Here is a 27,096-nt window from a genome sequence, read left to right as displayed (position 1 = left end):
AGGCATTTTTGTAACGTTAATTAACGCAACATTAAACTAAATTTTGAATCATTATGATGACGCCTTTAATTTATTATCATGGTTGAGCTGATGATTGGTGAAAGGTAATTAATTTTATACTACTTAGGTGGAAGGCAGGTGGAAGACCTGCAGTTTCACTCGCGTCCCGAGGGAACTACTTCCCTCAAACTGAAAATATTTATTTGCTTATTAAGGTACTTTACAGATGTTAACTAAAGCTTAACGGCCTTTTTAGACGTTGCAAATGTTAGGGCTTATAATATAATACACTTTTTTTCTCCGGTGCTTTTTGAACAAACATGCAAACATTCGCCTTCACAATATTAGTGTGATATTATTAGTAGAGAGAGTAGGCATAATGTACAGATTTACAGCCATTCCCATACTATATCTATCTATTGTTTTGGTTACTAGAGATAGAATTTTGACATCAGCCACACGTTATATCAAATCCTCAACCCAGTTACCCGGGCAACCCGATACCTCTTGGTTAGACTAGCGTCAGACTTACTGCCTCCTGACTATATACCCGTAACGACTGCCAAGGATGTTCAATGACAGCCGGGACCTACAGTTTTACGTGCCATCCGAGACACAGTCAATTGTCAAATTCCTATCTCTAGTAAGTAACTAAAACAGCGGATAGATAGAATATTGGAAACTGCCGTTAGTAGAAGCAACCTTTACTTCTCTAGTTGTTATGCCTCAATGCCGTCTCAATTTTCCTTACGCCATAACTATACAGTGGCCCGACTGATTCAGATAATTGGGGTCCAGGGGTGTATTTTCCGAAAAATCCTTTTCTCGATGTTCATTTAGCTGAAAATATGTTGCTCTGATTACATAGGCCCTGATTTGTCGTGAGTCTTGATGTACTTGCGTTGACGTGAAAACTTGAATATTAACGTTACGTATGCATATTTTGATATTTTAGAATGGTTTTACACGAATTGCTTAAATTCGTCGGTACAAAAGTACCTACTATTATTTATGTGCTATAATAGTCATTTATTGAACTCTCATACAAAGGTAAACATTACAATTTATATAACTTAAATAAAAAAATTACAATTCAGCTCTAGGTATTACAATAAATGTTGAAAAAGTCTTAAAACACACGGAAAAAACGAATCGTCGTCCTTCGAAGATATTACTGTCATCTTACCTATCGGTCACGTGATCAATCTCCACATCACCGCCAAAGAAGTTTTTACTTTAAAAATATGCATACACTAACATTCCCACAACTTAAGTTATTCTTAAAATGAGTACTAAGGAAAATAATGCAGAGAACAGTTTATTTCCTTCCATGATGCAAGCGAGTATCAAGGCTTGTATGGCGTAGCAATGAACTATCAAGCCCTCATACATTTGCACTAGATTAAGGCCGTGGTCTCACAGAAAGCGGATTAGTAAAAGTCAATAAAAAAACCAATAATGAACAAATAGCTAATAAATTGTGGTGTGACACTTGAATGAACCATCTTGTTGCAACTAGCTTGACTCTGAAATTGTTTTTTTTTGTGGCGGGGTAAACAATTTATTTTGCTAACTTTCTAGTGCCATGACTTTTTTAGATTTTCGTGACTAATCGAATGTTTGGATTATACAGCATATGTGCTTTCTGCATCTAATAAAACGTGAAGGCGTGGTAAACTTATCAGCTCCGCTAACTATACGACCACAGCCTGAAGCTAATACACATATCAGACATGTTTCTTACCACGAACATATTCAAGTTGCGTTCGGTGTTCAACATCGCGGATAAAGGAATATATTGCGGTATTTACGTACAATGGTTCACATCATAGTGTTCTTATTAATTAAGATCTGTTATGTACTTCCTTCTGCCCGCGCATTTACCGACATCCCCAGGGAACCCCGTTCAAAATCTCTATTTAGAGGTAGATGAACCCCATGGAAAGCTATTACATTTCTAAAATTTGCAGAATATTATTATAAATAAAAAAATCTTATAATCTTATGAAATGCAGCATAATTCCAAAATACTAAGGGTTGCTAAAAAGTAAGACGAAAACATGACTTTATTCGGTTGACCGTTCTCCTCAATGAGCGATGTTCCTCTCATTAAGAATTTAATTAAAATTACTTCGGACAGACTGATGTGTTACTTCAGGAAGAATTTAAATAAATATTTCATTTCTCGTATGTGCACTTCTAAATTTAACTCTGCAGGATAAGTTTATAGCTTTGGCAGTGACCATGTTTAAACTTAGTTCGTTCTAGCGATACACGTTGGCACGCGCTAGGAAATAATTTCCTAGAGAGCCGTGAAATCGATAAGGAGCACCACATAATGTATGCAATAGTAGCTTAAACAGTTAGAAACATATTCTACATCTTACCTTTGCTCTTATTTGTAACTTCTATAACTCGGAACTTAGTCATTTACTCAACGCTGCTTTGTATGCTAAGCGGTACTTTCTACCCCTTTACAAAGTTACAATCTAGAGCAGACGTGACTTCCGGACAGGTAAATATTCTGAAGACAAAACAACAAATTCCATTAAGATACTAATATTCGTTCATGTCCCATTTATCCGTTCAGTGGAACTTCCGCGTAAATTCGCTGATACGCGCGTACTCGAATTGCCGACATAGAATCTAAATTGCGGGGAAAAATGTTTAATCACCTGAAAGACCAGCCGACATAAATTATAAAGATAGGCGAAGTACGTAATTGGATTTCTAAAGTATTCTGGCTTTGAATGAAAAGCCAGCGAGTGGCTGCGTAGGTGTTTCATTTCCCATTCTGAGGGTTAAACAAACATAGTTTCGACTTTTGTGGGGCTTGGCTTGTGCCACTGTTCTTTACACATAAGCCCGTCTACGTATATAAATATGCTGTGTGCCGACCCGCTTTTACATCCGTTTTTCACACAGGTATTCATTGCAATCTGAAAGATGAAACCCTAATGTACTCTGAATTATGCATGCGTCCTTTGAACATCCTCCAAGACATTCGTTGTATAAAAGAGAAACATATTTACTAGGAGAATAATAGACTCGCGTGTTGAATGGAATACATCATCATTCTTTAGTATGTCAACAATACATTTGTGTAACATTTTTTATCAGACACCCTCATCCCAAGATTATTAGATTCTTTGCGATTTACAAGGCTAAAATCTTTTACGCGATTAACCCTGTGAAAGTTTATAGTCCGATTATTTCCCGTAGACAATTACTCGGCTTATAATTGTAAAAGTTTTGTAATCGGCAGTGCGGCGCATTTCACTGAAGGTTACTTTTTTACGGATTCCCAACGGATCCTGTAAACCTTCTGTTTAAATGCGTAGAGTGTCGGCAATTACGTTCTCTGTTCGTGTTCTTTTATTTTATTTTGTGCCAAAGTTCCTTGTAAACAATTAAGTACAAGAACTCGATAAACACGATCGCCGTGTTGAGATTGTATTTTGTCCCATAAATACTTGAGAAACATTGTAGAATGACAATACATTTAGTCGCTGCGGGACACCTGTATTTATTAGAAGTCAGACGTGCGGGGCGTAGGAATAAGTGAGAAGGAAAGCATTCGATTCATTCGACGCTGTGGCTTGTACAATTTCACTGTCGATTACGTTGACACGAGCGGGCCGGTCGCCGACCAGACAAAGGAACAATAGGCGAGTAGCTTTAAGAACGTTTTCTGCTTGCCACGGGAAATTAAATAGTCCACGAACATTTTATATGAAGATATTAGTTATTAGCTCTGTTTGCTAAGCGACAACAGTATGATTATCATGGTAACTTAACAGTACATATTCATTTGCAATCTTTGTTGTAGAATCCTAACCAAGTAACTATATGAAGGAATTAAATATACGCGAAATATGCATACAAGTTACTCCACAGCTCTTCGTTTAAAATATCCATTTATTGTGATGTGATTATTTTGGTTTGTGCCATATTACCATTAAGTAATTACTTTGGTGTAAATTACACTAATAAAAGCGACAGCAGCATAAAATGTTATTTCAGAGTTTAATTTTAAATAATTTTCGATTCAAAGCAATGCAATCGTGAAGAGTAGCCATCATTAATTTCTTCAATTAATAATGAAAAATTAAATATAACATTTTAATACAGAATATACAACGTAGCTAAACAACGCCTAACAAAAGAAAAGCCTACAAGTTAGTTAGAATAGGCCTAGCATTTCTGATGAAAGGCTGTATGTAATACTTCTTCTTACTTCTAAAATGAATTGGCAAACATAATAATACAACATGAAGGCCTACTCATTACATTATTAACAAATCGTTATTTACTGCTTCAACTCGTACAATAGTTTTATCTGCGAATCGGCCTTCGCAGGCTTTACGCAAAAGCCAGCTCAAGTCGCACTCATAAACTTAAAACATTATAACACAACTTCAAGACTAGAACTATAAAAACGTTAATATAAACCTTATTATAAAACACTGTCCACGTCTGTCTGTCTGCTTGCGATAAACTCAATAACTGCTGCGCCGATTTTCAAGCGGTTTTTAAAATAGCGTGATTCTTGAGAGACGTTTTAGCATTTAATAAAAAATAAGCCGTCTCGGAGCTTTTAATAAAAACGCTCCCTTTGTCATATAACAAAATATTGTATGGTTGAATTCCCTAGCTTTTTTACATACATATGTATCTCCTAAGATAACCTTAACTCTTAAAAACCTCCGCGTACAAAGTCGCGGGCAATTCCTAGCTATCTATGAACAAGACTATACCACAATATTACAGAATCAAAAACCCAGCTATCTGCCGACAGTATCGTTTTGTCTCGAGCGAGATCTCTCGTCTCGTGACTCGCATCGTCCTTGAGATACCGGTTCGCCATCCCACAGCCTGTCTTAGAGTTATAGCTAACAGCCTAGACATTTATCAGCACCTATCTGTCTTCACCCACGCAACGCTTATTTGGCACTTTATCAATAAACGACTTTATATGGATGAAGGATTTTATTTACGTATTTTTTTTTATTATTTTAATGGCTCGCGTTAAGCCATTATCAAAAATGTTTATTGAAAGTAGGCAAATTTTAAACCCCTTTTATCGTCAAAATTAGGTAGGTCCCGGCTGTCAGTGAACATCCTTGGCAGTCGTTACAGTCAGAAGCCAGTAAGTCTGACACCAGTCTAACCAAGGGGCATCGGGTTGCCCGGGTAACTGAGTTGAGGAGGTCAGGCAGGGTAGTCGCTTCTTGTTAAGCACTGGTACTCAGCTACATCCGATTAGACTGGAAGCCGACCCCAACATAGTTGGGAAAAAAGGCTCGGAGGATAATGATTTATCATCAAAATTACAAAAAGATAGCACCTTGGAAAACGCCACCCTTTCACCACTTCCTATTGTAATCGCTAGGAAGAAGAAGCGGTGAAGAACAATCTTCCAAGCAATACAGCTGTCTATTACAAATTGAGTATAATTTAACAACTATATACTACAATACATTATTGTTTTAAATTATATTTAAAGATTTAAAAAACCGGCCAAGTGCGAGTCGGACTCGCGCACGAAGGGTTCCGTACCATGTACCGACAAAAAAACACGTTTGTTGTATGGAAGCCCCCAAAATATTTATTTAATTGTAGTTTTCAGTAAGTATTTGTTGTTATAGCGGCAACAAAAATACATCATCTGTGAAAATTTCAGCTCTCTAACTATCACGGCTTATAAGATACAGCCTGGTGACAGACAGACGGACAGACAAAACGTCTTATTTAGTGAAAATAGCAGAAGTGGCTCTTCTAGACAATGTTTATATCTTGTTTAAGCAAGGAGGTTTTAAGTAGCGGCACTCCTTCGGGACGCTTATAAGCCAAAGTTTATTAAGTTGGGAAGTTTTAGTCTTCTTAATAGGCGTTATAGTTCACCTGGTCTATTTTTAAGTTTGTAGTTACCAATTCAGGATTTTGAACGCGCATAAATAAGTTTAGAGTTTATCTACAACTACTTAAAAACTTAAGCAATATCAGTAATATTGATGAAAAATAACGTTAAAACTTTGCAGTAAAGAGGGAAGTATTGTATGAAAACGGCTAACCTGATTATGGTCGCGGGCTTTAACCTGATTCCACGGGGTAATGTGCTGACCACTGGTGGGCCTGAAAGTGTGATTACACGCCCCAGTTCACTTATGATACTCACACACTGTTTTTTATGATAAAAATCCTCGGAGGCCTTTTAACGAACTAACTTTTCACTACAACGTCGCCGTGTTCGCACATCTCGCTATAAAAACAATTGCCGTGCGGTTGGTCTAGAAAATGGCTCGGACGCTTTTTTTCTGTTGTGTTCGTGATAGCTATGACAAGGTCTTGCGGGGAAAGTTTTTTTGATAAGCCATCACAGGTTGCGTACTTACCTATATTCCTTGCAAAAGTTGTTCACTATTTTCCCATAACACGAAAACTCAAACACATCTGCCTAACACCTCAAGGGTCAAATCTAGACAGTCACGCTCATATGTGACCTCAGTTCTAGTAACACATGCATACCGACGCCCGTCCCACTTCAAACGCGAGGAAATGTTCACACAACATTAATTTCTATAAATTGCAATACCAGCTGCGAATATGAGCGCATAATACTTCATTGCTGGCGTTCCTACATGCATAATTTAAGCTACATTTTGGTTACCAAAAATACGCAATTAGTTCCCAACTAAGTGATTAAATTCCTACTGAAATTACACCAATTTACTATTAGATACTTATTTTTCAGTTCGTGAGTGGGATTTCTGTATGTTTTTTGGTATTTTGAGCCCTTAGATTAGGCAGATCACACTCCGTCACGTGTCACTTTTATGCACCCATAGCCGCGGGCTGCAACGCATTTTTTTTTTCGACGTTTTTTTTGTGCTATGCAAATTTTTATACAGGCTGAGATAAAAAGGAGCGAAGTGTTGCGTATTTTAGTATGTAATCTTCCTGAGGGTGCACGAATAATTATGAACCGTTAGATAATAACAGGGAAAAGTAAGATTAAACATAGATAGGCAACTAATAGTTCATAACTATTAAGAAGACATATGAATCCTTAATACTATGATGTTGATTACAAAAATTAAACGAAATATGATGAAGCAGATTCTCACGCTTGTAGAAAATAATAATGTTCTTTCAAACCAATAAAAACTTTCTTAATATTAACAAAATAAACGTGGCTTTATTCAATTAATCTAAATTTTTGCGAGAAGAAAATGAAAAATAATCGACCAAACAAAAAAAATATTTTGGGCAATATCTTAAACAACGATACTTAATAAAGATTAATTTCAAAAGTTAGATGGCTCACTTTGAAGTTTTAAAATATAATTTAAGAAGTTAAACTGAGATTCTTAACAAGCTGGTGTATATTTAAATTATTTCATCCGGTCACGGAGCCGTATTTAATAAGACTCGTCTTAATAAAAGGTTTATGTTAATTATCATTATTTGCGAAAGGCAACTTTATTGGCCATAATACTTAATTTATTTTACGTCTCCCGGGATAATGTTTACCTATTTAACTTTCTATTAAGAAACTTTCTCGTGCCTATCTTGTAGACGACAGCCTATTGTATTATGCAGATTATATTTTCAACAATTTATAATACCCATCTATGTAGGCATAGTTTTCGAGTCGGGAATCTAGTAAAAAATACAATAAAATCGGTATTCGCGCATTAAAATGAATCGCAGAACTCTGGGGAAGGGAAAAGACCCAATACAACATTCAATCTGAATTCCTCATGAATTTTGTCGTGATTTACTTATATTTATTTATTCAGCACCCCTTTCGGGTGGAATTGCAAATGTTAAATACCAACGTAAGGAGGCTTTGAATGGTATAAACTTAGGGATTTTTGTACGTCAAACTAAATGTATTTTTGCTTTGCTTATTGTGATACAAACATGAGCATATGTTATGCATCATATTACATAGTATCATATTATATAGTAGAATAGTCTAGTGAGCACATGAAATAAATAATGGTTTTGCAAACGGCACATTACTCAGGAGCCATATAGCGTCGCTCGCGTTTATTCACATTTACATCGAACAAATTGTTACGAATGAGAGTGCAGTGCGTGCCTAAATCTGATTTGCGACTCAAACGTCTTATTAGAAGGAATAATTGATCCTCAGGGCCAATACCAGGAAAATACTGAGCATTTTTCAAGCACGTGTTCAATTATGCAATACCTATTCTAAGTTCTAGTTGCCTTGTCGCAATTACTCGCGCTAGCTCAGCCGACGTCCACAATCAGTTTATGTTAAACTTAACAATAAGCTTTTAATCGAAGATTAAAGTTCCTAATATGTCTTTAGAATTCGTTGGCGACAGTTTAACAATGGAAATTTTCTAAACATTAATTATGGTTCGTCATCGGTTACTTTGAAAGCGTCTAGTTCGCCTCGCGCAAAGTTTGCTTCATTAATTTGTAACAGATTGGTCGCATAAAGGATGTTGTCAATATGCTTTCACAGCAATGTTAGTTCGACTGGAAATTTTGCCAGTTATGAAGATCATACGAGGTGGTTCGCTTGGTTGATTGAGATTGAAAGCGTATCTATGTCGTAATTACTGAATAATTGGCTCCTTTACCGTCTGATTGGACTATTAAACTATATTGACAACTAACTATTCTAACAATAGATTCTATATGTTATGGACCATGTGATTAATTCGGGCATTATTAATAATGCCCGAGCATTATGAATAATGTCTAGCTTTATCGGGCCAAGTGATTAATAACTATCTTAACTTCATTATTTATCACATTGCACGGGCATTATTATATTGCTACATGACAGTTGGGCAATTTGATAATAAAGCAAAAAATTGAAGTTAGTGACGAAAACGTATCCCACGTAACAGTTGCCCGGGTAACTGGGTTGAGGAGGTCAGATAGGCAGTCGCTCCTTGTAAAGGACTGGTACTCAGCTACATCCGGTTAGACTGGAAGCCGACCCCAACATAGTTTGGGAAAAAGGCTCGGAGGATGATGTGACGAAAACGTATCGCTGCAAAACCGACTCCACGTAGTCTTGTCTGTCCTACCCCTAGAGTGCAATTCAAAACCGCGTAAGTGTGGAGGGGCGAGGCGGCCTGCGAACTGAGGCGCAGGTAGTTTTAACGCTCGCCGACGCGGCTGAGGCTGGCCGGCTGAGCCGGCCAGCAAGCCGAAGCTGCGGCGGTGAGCGTGAAAACCATCTGCGACGATAAGCTCGCATGGGACCGCCGGAGCCCCGCAGCACCGGAGCCGTGACAGAAGCCATGCTTGCTGCATGTTGCTTGCTTACATTTTAAACGTACTGAGTTAAAAAATTAGAAGCTAAATAAATAAATTTTATGATGTCATTTAATAGTATTTTAGAAGTTTACTGTTAGAACGCATGCTACAAATTTAGATGCTAAAAAATAACCATCATGCGGAGTTGTATTTAGAGCGGTTTACTTAGAAGATAACGAGTGGCTGAGATAGTATTATTTAGATGCTCGTTAATTGTGGCTGACTTAGTAATTTAGAAGGCAACATACATTATTCGGGGCGAATAATTATATTAAAAAGGAGCCTGTTTAATAAGCACCCTTTAAATATGACTTTCCTTAACTTTCAAATGCAAAAACTAGTGGATTTTTAAGGCAGAAGTCCTTCATAATTAATCCAAATCATGAGGCTGATTATTTAAGTGGTTTAATATTTATTTTATTTTAAATTAAATGGCAATAACAATAAAAAATTAAATATATAAATATGTTATTACTTTGCTTGTATTACTTTGCCCAAAAGGTCACGGGCAATATGTATAGTGCCCGGTCAATTTGATTATTTGAATAATTATTATCAAATTGCGCTCTCATATTGGGCATTTTTCATAATGACCGGGCATTATGTATACTGCTCAATTTATCACTTGGTCCATAACATATATATTGTCAGTGACCTAAAAACCAATAGAAAAAATAACAAACTTCCTTTCCCCACCGTGTCACGACTTTATTCAGATTTAAATTTCCTTCAGCATTCGCGCTACAAAGTTAGAACAACTCTTTATTTTAGTACGTGAGACCGCATAGCGAGGTGTAAACTTCACCGAGTACTTCGTCTTACAGTGGCCGCACACTGCACACTAAACAGTCGACCGACAGTTGACCCTGTTAATATTTTTTTAAAGAAAATGTTAATCCCAATCAAAGCACCTAAATCATCAATCAATAGAATCAAAGTAAGTCTGTCTTATACTGGCTAGATAGCTGATCTCTGTAATGTGCGTACTACCATTCATCTTCATTCCGATTTATGAGCCCAAACTATCGGGCGTCTAAAAATCTGCAACGTGCGGGTCTGTCTGAGAAAAATACTAATAACTCCGTATCGTGACACACATACCAGGTGTACAATTTAGGTAATAAGTTAGTACATAGATGGCGATTTCTTTCGTTCTTAACAGGGTGGCGGTGAGTATCTTCACACTGATTTATGATCCCAAACTATCGGGCGACTAAAAGTTTGCAGTATGCGGGTTACTTAGAGGAACGTGCGCTTAACACTTTGTTGCATTGCAGATACATATCAAAGTAAATAAGGGGAGGTGTAAGTTGGTACATCTTCATTATTACGTCAGAAAGAGCTTTTGCCGGTTTTTCAAACAGATGGGACATAAAATGTACTGTTTCACATTCCTGGCGCGTTAATGGTCGCTGCACACAGCGGGCGGGGCGCGACGGGACGGGACGGCGACGCGACGCTGAGCAGTTGTAATGTACTAGATATTACGGACGACGTCACACAGAGCCGTCCCGCTCGGCGCGACGGTAACTGTCGCGCCACGCCGCCGTCGCGCCGAGCGTGAATACAAGTCAGAAGCGGCGGGGACTGGCGCGGCGGGACGCGAGCGCAGCGCCCTCTGGACGCGTTTTGGTTTACGTATGTAGTTGTTCGCGATACTCAGAACGTTAAACCTTTTTTCCGGCACAAACATTAAAACCTTTCAAGTGGGAACCTTGTTGTGTCAGTGTTTTGTTTTTTTTTATTAATTTTTCTCTGTCTGTCAAATAAGCTTGCGGAATAGGGTAAAACCGGGATAGATGCCGCAGCAGGATAGATGCCCCATTTTCTGAAAAATTACATTGCAAAATCGCAACACAGTGATAATAGTCTAAAAATAGAACGCGTTGCCTCCTGCTCTGAGTGCCCCACAGACCATCCCGCGGGATTGACGTGTTTCGCTCGTGCGTGCGATTATCTCCGACACGACGAGTGCTTCAAAGTTTCAAACGTAAACCAAGTATTTACTGATACGTATCTTTTTTCGGTCGTATAAGGTCGTCTGTCCACCAACAAGGTGTAAAAAGGTGGTTATAAAGGTTGCCGGAAGACGCTGGATGCAGGTCGCCTCCAACAGGTATCTGTGGAGATCTAAGGGGGAGGCCTATGTTCAGCAGTGGACGTCCTATGGCTGAGATGATGATGATGATCTTTTTTACATAGTAATTAATTATCTTCTATTTTTTTATATGTATATATTGGTTGATTAACTTTATATCTACTTATCAATAATGGGCCTTTTGTATTTAGTTAAGTCAAAAAATAAAAGGGCATCTATCCATAGCAAAAAGGATAGTCACCCCAATTTTTAGCGGTATAGGTGCCCGCCCTTAGGGGCATCTATCCCCATAACCTATACGTATTATGATAGCATATGCTTAAAATTATTATTTAATGTAATGTAACCTTGCTTATCTGCTTGTGCATATTAAAATTTTGTTTTATTTTGTTTCATAAACAAATGATTAAGGATACCATTATAACAATTACCTAAATAGTACAAATAAAAGACATAACAAAACTATCTACTTTACTTATTTCAATCTAAAGGGCGCCTATCCAACATCACAGGCATCTATCCTCCCCAGCATTTTCAAAGTGAGGCATCTATCCATATAGGTAGGCATTTATCCTCAAAAAAATGGGTTTGCAAAAACTCAATTGCAGAATCTGTTATTGTTAAATCAACAAAAACAAGTCGTATTTTTGGTAAAAAGATCAAACTTTTAATATTTATGGAAATTCTTCATGGATCACGTACAGTTTGAAAATTAGAGAGCCTTTTCAAAAAGTGGGGCAACTATCCCGGTTTTACCCTACAACACTTACAATATATCATTTTCACGAAGCATTTTTATTAAATTTAATACACAGTCCTATTCAGTAGTAGTCACACTGCCGGGGGGGGCGTGAGCACACGGTACGGTATCATTTTACAAAAATGAATGTCGAAAAATTAGTCGAATGTGTTCGTGCTCACGTATGTTTGTATGATTTGGGCCATAGGCAGTATAAAAACACTGTTCTTAAAAATGAACTTTGGGAATCTATAGGAAGAGAGATGAATCAAAGCGGTAAGTGACAGTTTTTATATTTATTCTATTACATTTATTCTATTATTATTAAAATAGGTGACAAACTTTTCCCTCACATCGAAAGCTGCGTTTGGAGATCTTTGATTTGTGGGTCTTACTGGAGTGAATGCCCTTGGATCACTCTGTATTTCCTTTAGATCAATAAAAAATGTTTCTCCTTTCACTCTGATGAAATTATGTAAGCAACAGGCGGCTTTTACGATATGTATTGCGGTTTCAACATTGGTTTCTATGGGTCTATTGAAAATTCTGAACTTCTGTGCCAAAATTCCAAAACTGTTCTCAACGACTCGTCTAGCTCGACAAAGTCTATAGTTAAAAGTTTTTTTTCTGTTGTCATGTACAACGGCTGCTCTAGGAAAAGGTCGCATAAGATATTCTTTCAAAGCAAACCCCTCATCTCCTATCAAAACATGTGGTGTGGGATCTTCACCTCCCGGAAGAGGTTTTGGCGGTAGTAGTAATTTTCCGTTTAAGTACGCTTGATAGAAATTTGAGTTTTCGAATATTCCGCTATCACTCAGTCGACCATAGCTACCAATATCCACAATGATAAATTTATAAAATGGATCTACGATTGCTAACAAAACGATAGAGAAGTAATTTTTGTAGCAGTAGTAATGTGTTCCACTATTTGGAGGACATTTAATAGCAATGTGCTTCCCATCTATACTGCCCACGCAGTTGGGAAAATTCCATAATTCTCTGTATCCAAATTCTGATTGCCTCCATGTTTCCTCTGAAGGTGCTGGCATATACGTTGGTTGCAATAAAATCCATATTTCTACGCAGACATTCTTCACAATATTGCTGACTGTACTATGTCCAACCCGAAAAGAAAATGCAATTGTTTGATAAGAATCACCGGTTGTTAAGTACCTTAAACAAAGAAATAAGGTTATTTATGAGGAATAATTTGTTATGTAATAATACAATGCAATACAAATATATTCATTAAATAAAATAGTACAATTCTTTATTTTGAATTATTTATTTTAAAGTTTGATTTTATTATATTCTTGTAAATTTTATCATTACCGCAGGTGAAGCAGTAAAACACAAATGGAAGACGATCAGAGACGGCTATACTAAATATAAAAAACAGCTCAAAGGAACAACTGGTTCTAGTCGTAGAAACGTATATTACACATGGGCATCACAACTGGCATTCTTGGACCATTTCAATGCGCCTCGAGAATCCCATTCAAACGTTCCTGCTGAAATAGCACCAACATCACCATCTTCGCCTCAAAGTCAACCACCTGGTCATAATGCTGGATACGATAGTATAACTTTCCAATCACCGGTCCCCTCACCTCCATCGCAGATTTCCCAGCCCAGCCAGCAAGCTACCTCATCAACATCGCAAGCCACCGCGTCATCATCACAGGCACCCCCGCCACCATCAAGCATTTCATCTGGAAAAGCTAAACGATCAAGAGGACATCCAGGAAGTGATGATGATGTAGGGAGAGTGATACAATTTCTAAATTCTAATAAAAATAAGAAGGAACTCGACGTAACTGACAATTTATTCCTTAGCTATGCCGATACATTCAAGAAATTTCCGCCCAGAGAACAAGCCATTGTTAAACTGGAAATGGCCAAATTGTTTTCAAATATCGAACTCCGACTGCTCGATTCTACATCATATGATCCACTCCACACGAGTATATCAATAGCATCACCAGCTTACTCTAATACAAGTTCTGTTAACAACACAAACCAGGAATCGCCAGCTCCTCAACCAATTAATTTATCTGGAGACAATAATGCCAATGTGGGAGAAGAAAATTTTATATTCGAATTTTTATGAGTGAGTGATGTTGATTTGATAAGGAGATATTGAAAAGTTAGTCATCATTTGGAATTTAATAAGTCAAATTCATTATTAGAATTTATCAAAGTATGGATATTATATCAAAAATTAGCTTAGGTACATTGCCACTATATGCTCTCTGTGATTAAAAGCTGTGAGTAATTTAGTAGGTATAGTATAATATAAATACATCATTATTTAAAAAAAATAGCTTTTTGTTATTGATTATTTTTAATGAACAGTATAAATAATCAATAACAAAAAGCTATTTTTTTTAAATAATGATGTATTTATATTATACTATACAATTAAATTATATAAAAGTATTATTAAATTATATAAAAGTTAATTAAACTTAGAAATTGAAAAGACTGTGATTTGGAGACTGTTGTTAATTAAAATTCATATTTTATGTTAAAAGTCATAAAGAAATAAATAATGAAGACTGGTGTTAAGTAGTAAGTGATTTAGTTATATACTTTATATAAGCTGTTTGTGATCTGAAGTAGGTATATAGATTTGCAATATTTAGTTTTCTGGTTAAAAAAATAATTCTATAAATTATAATTTTCAAAATATGAATCAATAATGAAAATTGAAAAATTTAGTTAGGTTACTTTCATTAAGCTATAATTGTGATTATAAAAAATGTTGATAATTTTTATTACCCTGGATATATTTAAATTGGTTTTATGCTCAAAAATGTTAACAAGTGTTGATAATATAAATAAAAAGGGTTACCTACCTCAAACAAATGGCCAGCCTTTCTCTTGAACTGATTGATCTCCTCCAATTTGTGTCTAGTTTACTAATCTTATCACATAAAATACTATGCAATTCTTCAAAACACTCTTGCGTCATTTTGAAGTAGGCGTAAAACTTATCTTCGTGGGATAAAATTTTGCGGCATAGTCTGTGATACTCCCCATAATTACGACGGTTTTGATTTATTTCATGCACCCATTTCCGTTTCCGTTGTTTTTTCTTAGCTAGCGCAAATAAAAGCAAGAGCGTTTCCACGTCTGAATCGCTCAACATCTTTTTGATAAATGAATAGCGTCGCGATACGGTCGGCGTGAGCGCGGCGGGACGGGACGTGATCGCGCCCGCAGTGTGACCGATGCCGCCGCGCCAGCGCCGCGTCGCCGTCCCGTCCCGTCCCGTCCCGTCCCGCCGCGCCCGCTGTGTGCAGAGACCATAGTGTCCGAGTTGAAATGTATGGGAGTTTACACGTTATTTTGTTGACTTGCTATGGTAGTCCTTGACTTCCCACAGGCAATGGACTTTTCCTTGACTTACAGCCAGTTTCTTCATCAAAAGTAAAAGCGAAAGTAATGTCATAAAGTAAAAGTAACGGTCAAATTCGTTTTTAGGGTTCCGTAGCCAAAATGGCAAAAACGGAACCCTTATAGTTTCGTCATGTCCGTCTGTCCGTCTGTCCGTCTGTCCGTCTGTCCGTCTGTCACAGCCGATTTACTCGGAAACTATAAGTACTACAGTGATGAAATTTGATGGGAATATGTGTTGTATGAACCGCTACAAAAATATGACACTAAATAGTAAAAAAAAAAATTTGGGGGGGGGGCCCCCATACATGTAACTGAGGGATGAAATTTTTTTTTTCGATGTACATACCCGTGTGGGGTATCAATGGAAAGGTCTTTTAAAATGATATAAAGTTTTCTAAAAAACATTTTTCTTAAAGTGAACGGTTTTTGAGATATCAGCTCTCAAAGTCGTAAAAAGTATGTCCCCCCCCTCTATTTTTATAACTACGGGGTATAAAATTCTAAAAAAAATAGAGGTGATGCATGCTAATTAACTCTTTCAACGATTTTTGGTTTGATCAAAGTATCTCTTATAGTTTTTGAGATAGGTTGATTTAACTGTAATTTACGGAACCCTTCGTGCACGAGTCCGACTCGCACTTGGCCGGTTTTTCAAACTTCTTGGCTAAAGTAACAGCAAAACTAAAAGATAAAACGAATTTGACCGTTTATTTTACTTTATGACATTACTTTGGTTTTTACTTTGGCTTTTACTTTTGATGAAGAAATTGGCTGTTAGATTAAATTAGTTAGCGGACTCTGTAACTGATCTATTTAATTGATACTTATCACACCCTTATTATAACACTAACATAATATAACTTCTAAAAATCATCAAATTCAAGTTCCAAGAAAATAAATTCCATCCCTCAAATTTTCATTCAATGTAGCTACAAAATAATTCTCACTTTACACATTCAACCTCGAAATACAGACAGGACATCAAAATATACGTTTGTAGTACGTACATAGATACATATAACAAAGTGTGCAATCTTCCCCAAGTCAAATCGACATCACATTACAGAGAAGCTTCCTTTGGGAGGAAATCGAGGGGAATTGCTCATGTAAGGTGCTACAGTAGACGCGAAAATTCGTTTCCTTCCAACTGTTTTGGTATAAGTAAGGATGTCAGCCTACCTTTAGATACAAGTGTGATGTTATTTGGCCGTTTTATAAGTTTATTGATATTTGATTGTGTTTGATATTCAATTGTCTATTTATTATAAGCCATAAATTAAGATTCAAATGTTTAATGAAAGAACTATTGAACGCGGGTACGAATTCTTAAAGAAAAAATGCTGACGAGTCTTGCTTATGATTAGTTAGCATCAAAATAAATTTAACATTATCTAAACTTTAAATATACTTTACAGTTAACGCTTAGCTAGCATACTGAAGCAAAAAAACTGTTTATTTACCAATTTCTTCGTCACCCGCTGTCAACACAGCGCCTAATATTATTATACGTCAGCGATTACACTCGCACTTTTTGCTCTCACAAATTATACAGGCGCTCCTAAGACCGTCTTAAAGTAACCGAAAAATAATTGTTTTTTTTCTTTATCTTGTTCCTAAGGAAGCAAATTAGGGAAGCTTAAAAGACAAATTGTCACCTCCAGAATTATGTAGATGAAAGGAGATGAAGGAAGAACGATGTTAGATGCTAAAGTAATAAATTATGCACCTTTTTTGAAGATTTGCCTTTGACGCTGAAATTAAGAGGGCAGATTACTTTTTTGCTTTAACAGCTATATTTAGATTATGCTATGAGTTCGTTCAAATATATTAGAATTATGTTATCGTTCATCAAGATTATAAACCTAACAATGTGTCAGCATTTGCATGCTATATTGAAACAAAATCATAACATTAGAGTGGAGCTTTAAATCAAATAACTTTAATGGAATCAAGTAGCGAAGTTTTAAAAGCACTTCCCACATACAGCGACTGGTACTTTATTTTAGCAATTAAAACTATTTACCTAACCGTCCAGTCCCGACTCAAAGTTGTGGAATGCGTAACTTTACAAATTAATGTGGTGTTGTCGATAAATGGGAACGTAATTGAAACGGCGTAATGGAACCGAATTGCAAGTTCAGGGACAAACTTATGTAGACTATCAACTAAGTGTCCGACAAAATGGGTCAGTTATCTGAATGGAGTTGCTACTAGAAACGTTCAATGGTAACATCTCCAGTTACCCGATGCCAGTTTGAAAGTAATTTGGGTTATTCTGAAGCCTCGACACGTGAAAGGGTTCCGTACAAAGGTCGCCAATGAGGTCGGGCTTGGAGATCTGCAACCCTGAGGCGTTTGGCCGAGTTGCCTAGAATATCTCCACAGTTCTGTGTCTTCAAGTGTTAATAGGTCAAACATATTTAATGCCTACGCAACAATTTCTAAGAAAAAAACACAAACAACAATAATAAAAAAAAACTATTTTTCTGAACTTTATTTCTCCCAAAATGTAAACGAATATTGTACCACAACCGTACATTTTTGGGATGAAAATATCTATTACATATCGTAATCTAGGTCAGAGGGCAAATAACTGTAATTTGATGTGTGCACAACTGCATATGCACAATCTAGTTACACTCTGATATCCAATCTTCGTAGCAATTTTTATTCTTAATACAAAAGTTCTATTTAAATGTTAGATTTTCGTGGCTAGGCAATGCTTTTGGTTAACGAAACCAGTTAAATAGTCAGCCCTTTTATTTCTCAATTATCTTATTAAATGAATGCGAAAGGCTTAATGATGAAAATCACTCGTAGGTCATTAAATGCAATATAATAGCTACAGTTATCAAGAATTGAAATAGCAAGTTCTTGCACGTTTAACTTCAAGAAATTGTTTTATTGCAGTCTAATTAAAAGAATTATTTCTTTTAATTGAGTCGCGAACATTCCGCTCCATTCCAGAAATTATTGGATTATCTGAACTGGATGATTTCATTGGGTTTTAATTTCTATCTCGACTACAGCTTTAAAAAAGCTGCGACATTTAAAACTGGGATTAAACATCCCAGCATTTTTAATAGAAGATTGTAATCTCTTAAATTGAAGTAGTTTTCCCAAGAGAGGTACTTAGTTTCAATTTAAGAGAATACTACTTTGTATAAGATTTGATCAAAGCAGATTATTTCATGTTTCGGGTAAGCTTAATGTACGGAGCGACAACTTTGATTTCCTCTGCATTAATTATTGAGCGAATGTTCCTATCTGCGAATTAAGGCGATATTTGCATATTATCCAAACAGGAATACGGAACTCCAATGTGAAATTAGCAAATTGAGACGAGATAATCGAAATCGATTATACCATCGATAGATTGAAAGATATCGATAAGAATCTTCCTGTTATTATCTTTTCGAGTCAAGGCATCCGATTTTAGAGAACTGCTTTTCCGTCTAACTTTCGAAATTTTTGCCTGCCTGGGAAATTACAATGCTCCTTAACTTATATAAGCAGTCTAACATTTTGCTAAAAGATCACCTCAAGTTGAATCTGGATGCACTTGCATTCGTGTGTACATTGTAGGTAGGTACATAAAGCGTCGGCATGTGACCTCCACAACCCAGTTAAGCACTGAGCAACACGATATCCTTGCAGACTACTTGTAAAACTTTTTGGCTTATAGTCACACTTTACAGTGAACTTATACGTGTGGTTTCTGATAAATAGTTCTTAGTTTAAAACCCTTGAAATTATTAAATTAAATATAAGCTGCGTGGTTTTAGCAATATCCCAGTAGAACCACTTTCTACAACCGGGTTACAACAAAAGGTAGCCAATGTTCTTTCTTTGGCTCTAGATTATCAAATAATTAAACTTTCATTTTTTTTTAAATTTTATAACACGTAATCTATTCAATAGTTTTACAAATGATCTTATGATAGGGAAATATTAAAACTAAGTATCAAAATATTCATCCGCATCGCTGTCAGCTGGGATCGTGCCCAAAAGGCTGGCTGCATTGCCACGCTGGATGGCAATGCATATCCTTTGGCAGAAGTATTGGTCACGAGTGGACTCCACTAATTGCTTACTGATTTCTCGAAAGAGTCTGTGGGCACTTGGGCCCCATGGTCCCAAGGTTTCAACCCCAAACGGCTCAAAAATGCAATTGCCGGTGAGGTTTACATATTTGTGCCGTTTAAGGTTTTCCGCGGCTGCAGCAGCTGCACCGACACGGCTCGCCGTACTGGGAAAGTGGGAAGGTGCAAGGGTGTCGACGCAGGTTGCGTCCCACACCAAAGACCTTCCCATCTTCCAAGGCATTATAGACATCCCATCTGGTCTCTTGCCATCGTCGCGTGCCAAGCCTCTGGGTTCTAAAATGGCTGGCACTCCGGCGGTAACAAGAGCACGACGGATAATGTCATTTATGCTGGCGTGTCGAGCCATGCGACCAGCACTTTTGCTACAGGAAAGACCATGGTGCCCAAGGCGGTCCACAGATTCGCCGCACTGACAGCGATGCGGAGCCCCAGTGGGAGCGCCGAGGCGTAGGCATGTAGCGAGCCGGAATGTTGTGTCACCCAGCATGGTCCCAACTTTCATTTAAAACGGCTCAATAATTTTGTCGTTAAAGCACGACAGATAAACAGAGTTACTCTCGCATTTATAATATTAGTAAGGGTTTTGAACGAATTTGCAATATTATTAAGCCATGAAGCTTTTTGCCGAAACGCAAGTAATTCGGAAAATTATGAATGTAAAAGATTAACCTTTACTTACTTATTCGAACAGATAATCTCGAATCTTCTGAAGTAAGGTCTTCCCTTCTCTGGATTTAAATGGGATTAAAGGACAATGCTCATGTAGTATGTGAAAAAAACCCAGGCCCGGCGCAAAAGAAATGTAACTCAAAATATAGGTAAAAATAAGAAATTAAATATTACATAGGGGGCATTATCGAAATCAGTGGCTATATGTGTGAAATTGCTATTCGAATTTTAACATCTGCGGTACATTGCTACTCAAGATTTTAGAGGTAACATAATGTATTAGTAAAAGGAACAGCAAACAGATACAGTTGTGGTTTAAGAGTGTACATAATGACATGTTTATAGCAACTTCTCCACTATTCTACCTACTTTTACAAGATAATAGGATGATAGAACTAAAACAGGATATGAATGTACTTTTCATTTTAATAATAACGCTTAAAAGTCATCGATTCTTTATTTCTAACACGACGAGATCCAAAAATGTTGCGGGATGCGCGAACTGTTCCTCATGTCTAGCCCACCCTAAGTAATGTAAAACGCTCATGACGCGATGACGTGGGCGCTGCAGCCTGTACTTCGGTATTGATTTATCTTTTTGGAGAAGCTTATTACTTGCCATATTACTTGTTTGTTGTTTCAGATAGCACTTTATTTAAACTATAAGCCCCAGCTGCTCATGTTACTCCTTAAAAAAATCAAATAGCAATTTCATACATTTAGCCATTGATTTCTATGATGCCTCCTATGCAGTATTTCATTACTTATTATTACCTATAATTTGAGTTACTTTTCGTTTGCGCCGGGCTTGGGTTTTTTTTGAGCATTGTCCTTTGAGACATTCACATTCGCGTTGTACCAAAATGGAATAAGAATGAACCCTAATATTTGTACAACTGTACAATATTTTTATCATAACAAACTGCACGGTCAATTTAGCAAATTGAAGGTAAAGAAATGTTTTCGACAGACGTTTTTATTGAAATTTTAATACTCTAAAACTAAAATAAAGTTAGGAGTCTGCTTTTTAATAGAAGTGATGTTTTTATGAATGTCGTTGACCTCATGAGTTGAATAAACATTTTCAGTTTTTTTACTTTATGATAAATACAATTTTTCTTAACGTAGATATCGAAGTTTTTACTAAAACGCTTTCCATCGCTATTTTTGACGATTTTGACAATTAAAAAGCAAAGCAAGACATGTAAAAAGCAAAGCCACAAACCAGGGATATAGCGACGAAATAGGCTAATTATAATTATGCAAAGTTTCGTGGCTGCAATTAACAGTTGAAAGTTTCCTCATACGGTTATGAACTTGCCTTCAGGTTATGTCTAGCAATAAATGTATTAAAACTGAACCGAGTATTAGAAATTTCTGCTCTCGACTTAAATAGAAAATCTTTTAATTGCTTCCATGTTTTAAATTAAGGGGGAAAATGGATGTTAATTCTATAATGTCATATTTCAATTTAGCATTCGATTTAAATAAATTAGTGGCGTTCTTGACAGTGATATAATCTGATTATAAGGCGCTCGACACACGAGGCGAACACGTGACGAGCTCTGTTAGGGTATAGGATACAAATGGTTCAACGACGCGGTTTCCACGTGGTTTGGTTCAAATTTATTTCTGCAGTATTATTATTTATTTGACTTTGACTTAGTTTACCTCATGTTATAATGTTTTTTTTCGCCATAAAAGTTTTGAACTTTTTATGGGTGAAAGCTATTACAGGTTTATTTATTATTTGCTCAATATATGTTTTCATTTGTTACAGTACATCGGAACTATGGACGTGCCTCGCCCTACCAGCCGCGTGGAGATTGTCGCTGCGATGCGTCGCGTTCGTGTGAGTATGCTTTTATTTATTGAATAATTTATCAGAAATACTTAGTAGATGCGGTCAATACGATTGTAGAATGATAATTAATAGACACTGCTATCGATATCGAAAAATGACGGCAAGTACGGTGTTGTGAGTTTGTGTTGCGATCGGCTGTAAGGTAAGCAACGCTTTTCGCGGTTGGTTCCCGGATGGATGACTATCTTGTTATAACGAGTTCTTCCATGTTTCGAATAACGTGATACATTGGTCGGCCTCTGTTGCAAAGGTCCGCTACTCATCTGCTTTTAGTTAGACTGAAAGCCAACCTCAACATAGTTGGGAAAAGTAGTTAGTACCTTCCTAAAAATTTAACTAGTCATTAAACACGTTTTACGACACTTCATGATTACATGCTCCATAAATTAAAACTTATTACCACAAATAATATTTCCCGTGAGGACCTTAGAGTCTACAATCTGTATCAATCAGTAACAAAAGATTAGGTAAGTCTAATTTTCTACAAGCTAATTGCCCTCGGTGGCATAATTAACAAAGCTGAACAAGACTCCAGTACCCACCGTTTGGCCATAAAATTGATTTAGCTATGCTTAGTTTGTAATTTTACATTGTTGGGAAACAAGAAAATAGAGCTTTTATGTTCCAACTGCGTAGGCTCGTAACAACAAGTTTACATGAGTTTGTTAGTACATTTGCGTTTGAACTTTAACTTGTTTATAGATAGGAAGTTTTTAAACAAAAGTAGTTTTTTAAATACAGTCTGAATATTCTGATTTATAACTCATAAAGACTGAAACCATTCGGAAATCTTTTGGGTAAAAAACTGGTAAGTACTAAAGTAGGTAAACGTTGGTCTCGCATACAAAAGGTTTTAACGTTTATTGTAGGGAAATTTTAAGCGTCTACCTGTTGCTTTTATCGATACCAAGTGAAAATTAGCAAACAAATCTTAGGGTCCGTTTTATCCAATGGGAACCAAAAGAGTTGATTCTTAAAGACTAACTTTGTTCTCTAGCCAAAGACTTCGTGAAAAGAGACACACTCTCAACAACTCAGTTTTGCTTCTTATCAAAATTCCTACTTTTGTACGAGAGTTATTTCCAAAAAAGCTAGTGTAAAAGGACATTTGTCATACATCTTCGTACGTCTAGTCATACGCAAAGGAAGGTTTTACTACCTTTTCGTAATTTTGTCGCTCACATTGCCTCAATTGCATTCCCGTTTTCGCCCACTTAAGTAACATATTTTCCTCTCAGTTACGAAATTTAATAAAAGAATTTTGTTTTTCATTTTTTTGTTTTTGAATTGCTCATTGCTCGTGCTCATTTTCAAGTAAGTACGCAGGTATAATGGTCTGAAGAAGGCTTCAGTTTTATATTTCTTTTCAAGTTTTATTGTTTGCAAACGTTTCGAATTGTGAAGTAATTTTGTTTTATTTTATTTCTTTTGATGCGGGTTCTGTTGTAGGTTAATTGCGGAACTTTAATGACCACATATTAAGAATTCCTGGGATTTCTTCACCGCCTTTTTCCAACAACCTGCTACAACGGATTACTTAATAATTACCTGCTATTTCTTAGGAAAACTGGATGTCAAAGTTTCTAGCTTAATATGAGATCGGTTACCCATCATACCCATTAAGTACTTAGTACCTACTCTATTATACCAAACCTTAACTTATGGGAGTTTCACGGTAGATTTGCAGTTCACTTTTCAAGTACTCAATAAAACCACTAGTGCTTTCAACACCAGAAAGAACCGATAACTTGCAAATACACCAGACGAGGAAACTTTTTCGGATCTTCCAGACAGTTTTTACTATTCTGCTTTCACAAACATCGACGAACTTAACAAAACGTCTGAAACTGTTCTCAAACTTTGATCGAGAACATAAAGTCTTAAAATACTTCTGAACGTTTATTTTAGCTGGCGAAAATACTATCAGCATCGTGTCACAAGAAAAAAAATCAAATAGTGAAACTTCAAGGAAAGGTGACTACGGTGATACATGAAAATCCTTTAAAAGTTCATACGAGAGAAAGTACTTGAAAAACTGATTTTGTTTTGGCACATTAGAGATAGACCACTCAAAACTTTAATAATTCTATTGCCTACTTAAAATCTGCTACATAGAACATTCTACGCTTAAAAATAATTTGTTTTTTCACCAGTTTGTTTAAATCCAGCTGTCTAGAATAAAACCGCAATAACCAATACCTAAGTAATCTGGGATAAAACTTAGACTACCTTAATTGACCTTCCCGCTTAAGTTTATAGCTTTAATTGTCAATTTCGACACATTTCGTATGATTCAGTCTAAAACATCAGCGATGCCGAGTTCTGTTTCATCGACTGAAAAATCTCGTTTTAACGCGAAATAAACCTCAAAGCATTTTCAAGATTAAATTCTCTCTTCTCGCTGATGTTCCATTACTCTTATAAGGGGTTCTATTAAACTACTCAAATAAGTATAACGTTTATTTAGAAATGATATTGGTAGGTGAGATTGTTGGGCTATGCTCAGCTCTCTATTTATGTAAATATCGTGAACGTGCCTTCCAAAATAAGGAGGAACTCGTTGAGACCTAAACGGTCACCCATCCAAGGATCAACCGCTCTACTACTAAACTGTATTACGATCGATCGAGCCGTGCGGCTGTTACTTAGCACGAACTCCTTATGTAAATCCTACTTATGTAAATAATGCTTACATAAGCGTGATGTGAGCGAGTGATCGTGTCGTATTGAAACATGGACATGTCACGGCGGGAGCGGCGCGCATCAGAATATAAATTATCTTGTTTATAAACCGCTGAAAAAACGTGACGTCACTGTTATGAGCGACACCTGCTCAGAAATCACATATATTTACATCAACGCTCAGCTTCTCCCTTTTGATATTATCCAGTTAAAAAGCTATTTAAGACAATGTTTTCCCGTTTGCTCCTACTCTGAAGCAGCACAATATCTTTTCCGCTGAAGAATATTTCAAAAAAGAGGACCGTTTTTGCGGTATAAAAGGCTAGAACAATTTATCAACGTCAGTTTCTTAACAAACAAACATCTGTTGGGAGTAAGTCAATTTTATTAGCACAAACAATAAAACTAAGCAGCTGAAACTATGCAAACTATTCCGGAAATGCGGTTGTTGTCCAGCTTACGAACTAACTTAACAACTATTGTTATAGTTCGGCCATTCAGAGAATGCGTTCCTGACACGTCGCGATTGAACTGACGACGTAATAACATTCATTGATTATTGATATAATAATGTTGTTTTAATGCTCCTCAATTGTTAAAACGGTAAACAACCAGCAAAAATATTTTTATCGTAACTGCAACGCCATTGCAAAGTTACGTCGTCAGTTCAATCGCGACGTGTCAGGAACGCATTCTCTGAATGGCCGAACAATAATGACTGCCAACTGATTCAGCTATTTGCATCATGTATTTCGAAATTGGAAGACTCTACAGACGCAAATAGATATAAAATGGAGTCTATTAATCAACGTATCAACGCTCGAAGTAATTATGAAATTGGGATACAGCCGGTAATTTCCTTCCATGACGTCATTTCGTAGTATCATAAAAACGGCTGTCATGTCATCGTAAAACGATGACTCGATTAAGTCATAGACATCTTTGATGTTCGTTTACTTTTTAGTACTGCGAATAGACAATTGCGCATCTTCATCGTAACTTCTTGATGTATTTAAACCGTGTGCGTACTTTGCCTCACTGCAAAGATTATGTTAATGACTGCGACAGTGCTATTACAATTAAATTAAAGGAGCAATGTTGAAGCATAATGTTCGAGTAGCGTATTGAGCATACTCACTTCCAGAGCTCTTAATAAGATCCTCTTAGCTAATTTCCTCTCATCTGCCTAAGTATTCGCAGCTTCAACAAAATTATGTATATGCCCAAAGTAATAAGGTGTCTCCATTATATTATGCTCAGTGTACAGGTGTACGCCGGAAATGTGGATAATTATAATGGCAGCTATTTTCGTACTGTTTCACTCAGAACTTCTAAGAATTTCTGAAGTTGAGCGAAGGGGATCTGAGGCGAGTTTTAGTTATTTTAGGTGCTTGCGACGACAAATTATGACGACTTCTTTAAAATTTACATCGTAATAGGGGAGTTAGATATTCAGCTGGAAGAATTAGGTTATTAAACCGTACCTTATGTTCAGTTTAGTTGGCGCTGTCTAGGCGGTTTTAATTTTTATAGGTAATCCAACAAAACGTTGCAATTTTATTTTTAGGGTGCCTTTACTTACCTATAAATGTCCTATAAATCTACTAATGTTGCTCTCGTACATAAGCCACTTAGTAACTATTAACCTATGAACAGAGCTATTTATACCCTCGCAATACAGATAGCTCACTCCATCAAAGGGTTTCGTAGATAGCACCGGAAATTTACAAAGGAAATTGACCCCATAACCTACAATTTCTAAAGGTCCATTCATCCTGTACCCTTATTGTATTCGTCTGATGAAGCTTTATTTCCCCAGTACGAGTTCAAGGCGAGGGGCGTGAAGAAGCGCAAGGTGACTGTGGACGTGTCTACTGATGGAGTACGAGTCACCACCAGGACCAACATCACGACTCGCAAGACCAAGGTGAGTTTTACATTTTAAATTCAGAATTCTCAGGTGGTCTGGTTAATTATAAAAGTCTCTAAATAAAGTAAATTAAAAAACAATCCCAATGGCCATCTAATAAGATTTCGAAATTAAAATCTAAGATTTGGAATTAATTAAACTCCTTCTAAAGAGTTAATCTCAACCCAAGTTAAAGGCAGACAAAATCACAAAGTCTGACGAATACGCAACAGTTAGCACTCATAATGCATACAAAGCATAACATATTTACTAGATTAACGAGAACTATTGTTGGTAAATGCGACCCTTAGCGGC

General features: G+C 36.6%; 2 protein-coding genes across 3 annotated transcripts in view; both read left to right on the top strand.

Annotated features, from left to right (window-relative positions):
- Positions 1-27,096, top strand: part of LOC124645311 (carboxyl-terminal PDZ ligand of neuronal nitric oxide synthase protein) — a 170,197-nt gene that overhangs the window by 99,568 nt on the left and 43,533 nt on the right. For both annotated transcript variants that reach the window (XM_047185113.1, XM_047185112.1), the window contains exons 3-4: positions 22,107-22,178; positions 26,692-26,799. In XM_047185113.1, coding sequence (XP_047041069.1) covers positions 22,107-22,178; positions 26,692-26,799 — 180 coding nt within the window. The remainder of the gene's footprint in view (positions 1-22,106; positions 22,179-26,691; positions 26,800-27,096) is intronic.
- Positions 12,275-14,259, top strand: LOC124645315. The gene is made up of 2 exons (XM_047185116.1): positions 12,275-12,422; positions 13,487-14,259. Exons 1-2 carry the CDS (start codon positions 12,290-12,292, stop codon positions 14,257-14,259), a joined length of 906 nt encoding a protein of 301 aa, XP_047041072.1. The 5' UTR covers positions 12,275-12,289.

The sequence above is a fragment of the Helicoverpa zea genome, chromosome 31, assembly GCF_022581195.2.
Source record: "Helicoverpa zea isolate HzStark_Cry1AcR chromosome 31, ilHelZeax1.1, whole genome shotgun sequence".
Classification (NCBI taxonomy): Eukaryota; Metazoa; Arthropoda; class Insecta; order Lepidoptera; family Noctuidae; genus Helicoverpa; species Helicoverpa zea.
This window is presented reverse-complemented; position numbering and strand designations above follow the sequence as displayed.